Below are 8,165 nucleotides of genomic sequence, written 5' to 3'. Positions count from 1 at the left end.
CAGCGGATCGTGGTGGAGCCAAGGCCACAACTGGCCAGTTTGGCCAAGAGGTGATCATGGGATACTAGATCAAAAGCTTTTTTGAAGTCAAGATACATGACATCAATCTCATCTCCCTCGTCCAGGTGGTAGGTCACCTGGTCATAGAAGGAAATGAGATTGGTCAAACAAGACCTACCCGCAACAAAGCCGTACTGGCTATCCCTTAGGATGTTAGTCTGGGCCAGTCCAGGATGTTACAATAATTCTCCTTTTGGATAGGCTTCTACCCCTATTTGTTAGTCAGCAAAGAGTTGTTACAGTTCCATAGAAAACGTTCCAAATACAGGTACTGCAGTTTGTTCTCATTTAATCCAAGTATGAAGTGACTCTAGCTAAATTAAACCAAATCACTCTGGATCATTATTATGGTAAAAGGAGAATAAGACACATACAACAACCTAAATAGATCTTCTTAGAAAGTGACATATTAATTGTGTAATGAATAACAATTCTCAAAAGAGGTTACAAAGCTAGACAGATCTTTGGTTTCACCCACTTCAGTGCTTATTATTTTTATGCAAAAGTGGACAATACTTTTAACAGAATGTTAAAAGTTTAGTTCTCTGTGTATTCAGATGTTAATGCATCCTTCAAATTATTATAATGCTACATAATACAACTGGATAGAAAATAGTGAAGACAACAGTTATAAAAGCTAGGTTTATCCTTTTCAGAGTCTTTGAATTTTGGTGCTTCAAACAGTATCTTTGCATGAAGTTTCAAAATATTAGATAAAGCATATTTCCATTGTAATCCTAAAAGTAATCCTACCTTTATTCTTATCTTGGAGGATAAAAACCTCACAGTACGAGATCAAACGACAATACAGAAACAAATGTTCCCACATTACTGAAAGAAAATTGCTACCTAAACTCAAAAAGATGAAAAAGCCCTGCTTTCAAAAAGTAACACTTTATATCATGTCTCAGTATGTGGAAACTGTTCCTATGTGAGATAAGGCTGGAGGCTAGAAGCTTGTGAATTTATAAACTAACACCGAGATACAGCTCAAAAGACATTTCCAGTGTGGAAGATGCCTACTGCCTGATGTGCCAAGGGTTCCTAAACAAAGATAACAGCCACTCACTGTTACAGGTTTGAAATGGGACCGGGAGTGAAAGGCAATGGCAAGTTTCTCCAACAAGATTCTTTCCAATAAAATTTTGAACTCTTTGATTTAATTTTCAGCTTACTTTATCAATCCTAGGTACAAGTCTACAGATGACTTCCACCTGCTCTGGACAGAGTCCAACTTCTTCCTTGGCTTCTCGGAGTGCAGTGGCTATTTCATCTCTATCTGTTGCTTCACTTTTACCTCCTGGAAAGCACACTTCCCCTGGTGATCTTCTCAACTAGAAAGTAAAGGAATATCGCTGCTAAATACTATCAGGTCAGCAACCTTTTCGAGCAGGTGGCCAGCACTAGTGACCCAACCACAGCTGCAAATTACCTGCAGCACCCCGGCTCTTCTTACTCTGGACCAACTGCTTGTCTCCCATATCCCTAGTTTAGATCATTATGGCATGGATTCATACCCCACAACTACCCTACATTTTTGTAGATCTGGCTGGATCAAATTGCTGATAACTGTAACAACAAGAGCTCCGTTTCTAGAGTTATGGCTACATAGAGCAAGGACAGAACTTAATTTTCAGCAGACTCACCCGTTCTTTCCTGGTTAACTGAAGCTGAAACCCTAGCTAGTGCTGAAGGCTGGTTTCCATGGGTGGATGCATGATTCTGAAAAGAGCTAAAGCATCTCCAAGGCTGTTACACAGAGGTACAGAAACTAGAAGCAACTAGCAGACAGCACAATTGTACTAAGAAAGGTTAGCTTGATTAGTGGAACATCACTCTGGAAGAACAATGAGCTATTAAATCAATTGGTTTCCTCAGCCGCCCAAATAGTAATGCAACAGCTGCTGCACTGTGAAGCAGGAATTAAAGCATATCCTAGGTCAGAAAATCAGCTTCCCTGGTTAATACACAAATCCTAATTTTGGGGGGCTGATTTTGGAGGGAAAAGATGCACACTGTATGCAGGAAATACAGTATATTGCTATAAAATGCTCTGTAGTTTGCTGCAGGTACTTTCCTTTTAACTTAAAAATTTACATGCAATAATTTTTTCCCATATCTCCCTCACATTAAGGGCTCAAGGTAGCGGGGGTTCTTCAATGAACATCTATAAAAATCAACAGCTGACAAGCACTCAGAATAAGCAACATTTAAAAAAAATAAGTCCAGTAACACAGTCACAGTCTTGTAGAAAAGGTCCATCAGACTGTGCGATCAGCTAGTGTAAATGTAATTATTAGGATTTCAAGTTTTCTGAGTACAGAATTTCTATTGTGCATTTCAGGGAGATTTCTGCATCTCTCATGAGCAGAAAACAGCTAGGTTGCTAACTTAAAAAAAAGTACAAGCAGTAAACCTAATGAATATAGTAAGTAATGAGCAGGTTTAGAGACAAACAGAACTGGCATAAAAATGAAGAAAATAAGTTACCATATATTTGTTGTCTCATTTTTTGGAAGTAGAGGGAGAGATTGAAAAAAGTAACCATTAAATGCAAATTCATGAATCACACTATTAAGAACTTTAGGACGTGTCAACTTTTCTACTAAATTCAGGAAACTTAATCACAATCCCTCGTCCTCCAAGGTAGAAATCTCTGCTAGATATCACAGCACCGTTTAAGTACACTACTGGGTATTTCTTCTGTAAATACTACAGTGATCAGTTGGCACAAATGCTGATATGAATGTACCAATGAAGGCTGGTGTATTTACATACCAGTTGCATCCATTTTTGGAAAGTGGGCCCCTAAAAACATTCATTAGCAGTTAGGAACTGTATGAAAAGCTAATACCAGAATAAAAATACAACTACTATGAGCTGTTCATCTGCTTTCTTCCCCCTTCACAAACAAATTAATCCTCATGTCACGTTAGATGTTATTAACCTTCAGGTCTCACGTACCTTCATTGATCTGACAGTGAACAACACATGCAGCTTTTCATCTTTAACCATTAAAGGCATAAGAACAGATGCTTTGGTTAGTGGCAAATGGGAGAATTTGTCTCCAACATCATAGTTTCTTAAGCTGATCTTAGCTTTATCTTTTATACTTTTTCTAAGAAAAAACCAAAAAAGCTCCATCACCAACAGAACACTCATCACTTAAAGAAAACCCACATAGAAAACTGTTATAAGGGATTTGGAAATATGACAGTTCTTAAACATAAACTATTCAGTCAGTTACTCATCATTATAAAAAGACAAACACGGGTGAGCACTGTGCCCTCCCCAGGCTCTTGATTATTTGAATCTGAGCTGGACACCATGACCACCTCATTCCCAAAATGGTTTGAAAATTTCCAATTCAGCCCATTTCCCCATTTGCAACATGGAAATCCTAGCTAACCCCATATCCATGCACGTAAAATCTTCAGGCAAAATAAGTGACCAGGCAGGGTTACATTTTAATCAATAAAAGCCACTTACTACGCTGATGCTACCGAAAAGCTCCGCCCCTATGGCCGGGCCCCGCCCCCACCTACTGGGCCCCGCCCCCCGTGAGGCCCCGCTTCTTCCGGCTGGACCCCGCCCCCAGTCCTGTCAGGGCCCCGGCAGCTGTCTGCCTCCCGAGCCGCGGAGACACGGGCAGGGTTGGTCCGGCGCCCCAGGTTACCTTCGCCGGTTAGCCCAGCAGCCCGCGGCCTCCATTTTGGTCCCCCGCCTCTCCCGGAGGGGGCCGCGCCCCGCCCCTCCAGTCAGGGGATTTGCCAGCTCTCGCGAATTGGCAGCTCGGCTTCGCCAATCAGCGCCCAGCGTCGCCAGGCGCCGGATTCTGATTGGCTAAAGTCGGCGGGGAGGGGAGGGGGGCGGTGTTTAGCTTGGGCCTGAGCTGGGCGAGTCCGTGAGCCGAGGTGAGTGGGCGGGGCCGCTGGGCGCGGGTGTTGCTGGGAGGGGTGGGGCACCCAAGCACCCGGCAGGCCGGGGACTTTCATGGGCTGGTTTTGAAGTATTGATGAATGAGTGAGGTGACACCTTAATTGCAATGAGAATAAAACATTGTCGGAAAATAAAAATTAACCCCCCCTACAAAATAAAGATAAAAACTTTCAGTGATTTAAGTTGGAAAGAGTTATTTTTTTTTTACACACGTCCTTTCCAGCTTCAGGGGCTCTTCCTGCCTCAGAGCACAATTTTTCTGATGTCCGGAGCCGGCTCTATAATCCCCTTCAGCCAAACCAAGGTCAGATGGCCTTTTTTTGTATTATAATTTAAAAATACATATATAATTAATAAAAACGACAATGCAAAAAAAATATAAAATGATAATACAAAAAAACAGGTCATCCCAAACCCACAGATATAGCTCGAAGGCTTGCTGCTTGGGTTGAATGTCATGGGAGAAGCAGGCAGGGCGGTAGGATAACAGTGCAACCTGCAAGCGTGCTCACACTCCTCGTTTCACACAGCGATGCATTTCTATGCTGATCATTTCAGTCTGATGATATTCTGGAGGAGAGGGTGTCGCGTAGCTATGCGGGAGGCCCAAGCCAATGCAGTGTTCACGGAAAACGTACCCGCATCAAAAGTAATGTTTATGTGTCTGCACCAGGAAAGCAGGAGCTGTTGAAATGCATCCGTTTTATTCCATGCTGGTGAAAACAAGGTGCTCTCAGATACACAGGAACCAGATTTACTGACCTGCTTCGTTTGGTTCGGCTTGTTGCAGGACCAATGCTAAACTGATGAAAGCAATGGCTAAACCAATTTAACTGCGTTCAAATTGGGGCGCTGCACAGGTTTGGCTAGATCCGTTTGAAACCAGGGCAACTTTTTAGGTGTACGAAACTCCTACTAGTAGAACAGATGTCAAACTTCCCCCGCGATTGTAAGAGGGGAACCTGAAAACAGTGATGATGTGGATGTGGAATAGGAATAAAACCTGCATTCTCAATGCTTTTGCGCAAAAGGTTTGGAAAGGGGCATAGGCAACTGGCCGCTGGGGGACCCCCGTCGGTGATCTGGTGCCCCCCAGACTCAGGAGGCACCAATCGCCAACCAGCGACAAAACCGGAGGTGCACTTCCATTTTTGTGGCTGGTGCTTCCAAGGGGTGCCCACCTGATCTTCCAGGGTGCATCCTCTACACATCACCGATGGAAAGGACTAAAGAGTTCCAACATTAAAGCACTATTGTGCAATTCTTGCAAGGGCTAATATCAGCACCTAGGAGCAGGCTTTATGTACTACAGGTCCTTTTCTAAAATAGAAGAAACCATAGTTTGAGTTTTTACACAGACATACTTTCATGGTGGGCTATGAGAAATTAAAAGCTTCCTGATCAAGTTTGCAGACAGCATTTTTACACCCTCATAACCTTTGGGGCAAGTGGAACCACACATCTTTCTATTTTCAGGGGGAGGGGGGAGGACAAAAACCAGTTGAAATCACCACAAAATCCCATCGTTATATTCACAATTAGAAGTTGAGTAACTTGGATCAGTCATCAGGGGTTTGGTCCATCTCCCAGTCTCAAAGAATAAATGTTCAGTTTGTTCAAGATCAGAACTTTAGGTCACCACAAACATCAACTACAGCTCAAGTTAGCCAAGGAGAAGTCAGGGGCATCATTGCTCTCCTTGGTCTCCTCCAGTTTTGAGCACTGTTGTAGCAGGTTTTGCTTTTAAGTGTCACTGTCTAGCCCAGTTCTGTAACTTCAGCTACATTTTCATTGACTGGACAGGCTAGAAAGCTACTACATTAATCAGGTACTTTTATTTCAGCTATTCCTATTAGACTTCCTTTTGGAACCAGCCCTTCATCCTAGATTCAGCTGGACCATGCTACAAAGTTAACTTTGCCTTGCAAATACTAGTCCTCTTATGATGGACACAAAACAAAATGTCCCTTTATGTATTTCCTAGAATTATAGGCATTAATGCAGAAAATTCGTAAAGTTTTTCAATGAAGCCAAGATTTGTTAGCTAACAAAAGTCATTCACTCATCTAGTCAGTGTGAGCCTTCACCCAGGTACCTCCTGCACAATTCCTATATTAAAGTAACTATTATTAAAAACATTCATCAAAACAGAAAAATTCTGACCAAAGCAGGAAAACTCGGTAAGAGGAATTTTGGGTAAATATGGTAATTTTTTTTTGTAAATTAAAGTAGGCAGAGCTGTTTTTCTCTGTTTTCTGGCCCTTAGTTTACAGTCTGGAAAAAAACTTACAAAACAAATTGTGCTGTTTTCCAGTTACCCTTATGCTCTGCTCAGGGTTCTGATTTCTAGACTTTAGGATTTAGCTTTGAGTACTGATTACTAATGTACAAACACTTCACTGAACAATAATCTTGCTTTAATGGCTCATCACCAGTTTTAATTGCCAGTAACAAGTAAGTGGTGATATCTGCAGTCCAAATGACATCTCACAAAAAGGTATAAACAGCATGAAAAAATGCTCTGAGTATCTGAGTACTAATACACTTTAATTGGCTTGACATTTACTTCTTTTTCAATCTTGTTAAATAAATTAGCATATCAGGCTCTGTTAAGGGTATTGTACAAACTTTATAGGGTAGACTCAATTAACCTGCAGCTCCTAAAATGCTCGCAAATATTCATTATTTAACAATGCATCACTGCAGTTTGTATACAGTCCACAGTATAGTGTAACTTCAGTATGTTAACCACAGAAAAATGCCATTTTGGTTTCTTTTCCTGATACTTGCAACAGCATACAGTGTACTTACATTATATTAAAATTTCAGCCAGTTGCAAGGGGACTTGTGCGAGAGCCATTTGCCTCTGTTGTACAGTGCGGTTTTAGATTGCTGATATAAAATAGATTTCTTTAATCATTTACTGTAGAAACAAATAGAGCAAAATAAATCTTGAAGAATGCATTGCAGATTTTATTTTTGCAAGATCAGCATGAAGAGTGAGAGGGACTGGTTGCTGTGATGTTCATCTAGAAAACCTCTATATGCTACTGGATTATTATTCCAGGGCCCCCAGCTACACGCCACATATCTGATGCAGTTAACTGGTCAATCATGCAATAAATTTAGACCAGCCACACGTGCAAAGTAGGTCTCACACCATAAAAATGACAATCAAGTTTTTAAAAAAGCCAACCAGCTATTAAGTTAGTGCTTGAAAATGTAATAACTCTATAACTGGTTTCTATCCAGCTTTCATTTGAATGTGTGTCAGGGCCCCAGATTACAGTATAACTATATCACACTTTGAATTCTGAATGAGAAAGCTGAAGAGGAATACAGATGTGCTTCAAAAACAAGCACTGATGTATAATTAATGATGATGTGCATTTGACAAATTTCTTCTTTAAAAATTAAATTAAGTTTGCATTATTTATAATAATTATCTCTTGACAATGTGCTTGCTACTGGCAAAAGAGTAAACTAAACAGCTCATTTCACACACCCTATTCCTACAATAAAGAAAATGCTCCTACGACAAGGATTGTGGTTCTTTCAGGCCAGATCTACAAACGTGGGGTCCAACGTACAATCACTTAGTCTTAACCAAAATTACTTAGTACTGTGAGTAACCCCACTGAAGTCTACTCATGGCAGTATGCACTGAGAAAGACTGTGGCTGCTGGCAAACAATTAGTCATGCAATTTTTAAATCAATGCTGGGCTGTACAGCAAGGCTTTTCATTTGCTGGTATGCGGGGAGCCCACCAGCTCTCCACATGTGGGCACTGTTAAAGCTAGGCCATGCAACTGAATGCTGATGCAATAGGATGCTGGGCTACATGGTAAGGCTTAACATGCCATGTGTTTAAGATAAACTCATAGAATGTAGGCTGGAAGGGACCTTGGAAGACCATTGGGTCGTGCCCCCATGTACCAAGCAGGAAAGATAACTGCGGTCAGGTGACCGCAGCAAGGTGACCGTCCAGTCTCCTTTTGAAGATTTCCAGGGTAGGCGATTGCACCACCTCTGGAGGGAGTTCATTTCACAGTCTGGACACCCTAGCTGTGACAAAGTTTTTCCTAATGTTGAGCCTGAATCCATCTTCCAGGAGTTTGTGACCATTGTGCCTGGTTTTCCCCAAGGGTGCCCTGGTGAACTGATG

The 8,165-nt window shown here is 41.6% G+C and overlaps 1 protein-coding gene across 4 annotated transcripts in view; it reads right to left on the bottom strand.

Moving 5' to 3' along the window:
* The window catches only part of NUDT7 (nudix hydrolase 7), a 6,967-nt gene extending 3,118 nt beyond the window's left edge, over positions 1–3,849 (bottom strand). The window contains exons 1-3 of one of the 4 annotated variants that reach the window (XM_019535909.1): positions 3,737–3,849; positions 3,025–3,178; positions 1,236–1,394 (exon numbers count right to left, since the gene is read on the bottom strand). In XM_019535909.1, coding sequence (XP_019391454.1) covers positions 1,236–1,394; positions 3,025–3,178; positions 3,737–3,771 — 348 coding nt within the window. In that variant the 5' untranslated portion in view covers positions 3,772–3,849. Of the gene's footprint in view, positions 1–1,235; positions 1,395–3,024; positions 3,223–3,736 lie in introns of those variants that run through there. The other 3 variants (XM_019535911.1, XM_019535912.1, XM_019535910.1) reach the window with 3 other exon arrangements.
* Between the last annotated feature and the right edge of the window lie 4,316 nt (positions 3,850–8,165).

The sequence above is a fragment of the Crocodylus porosus genome, unplaced genomic scaffold, assembly GCF_001723895.1.
Source record: "Crocodylus porosus isolate Cpor-Errol unplaced genomic scaffold, CroPor_comp1, whole genome shotgun sequence".
Taxonomy (NCBI): Eukaryota; Metazoa; Chordata; order Crocodylia; family Crocodylidae; genus Crocodylus; species Crocodylus porosus.
This window is presented reverse-complemented; position numbering and strand designations above follow the sequence as displayed.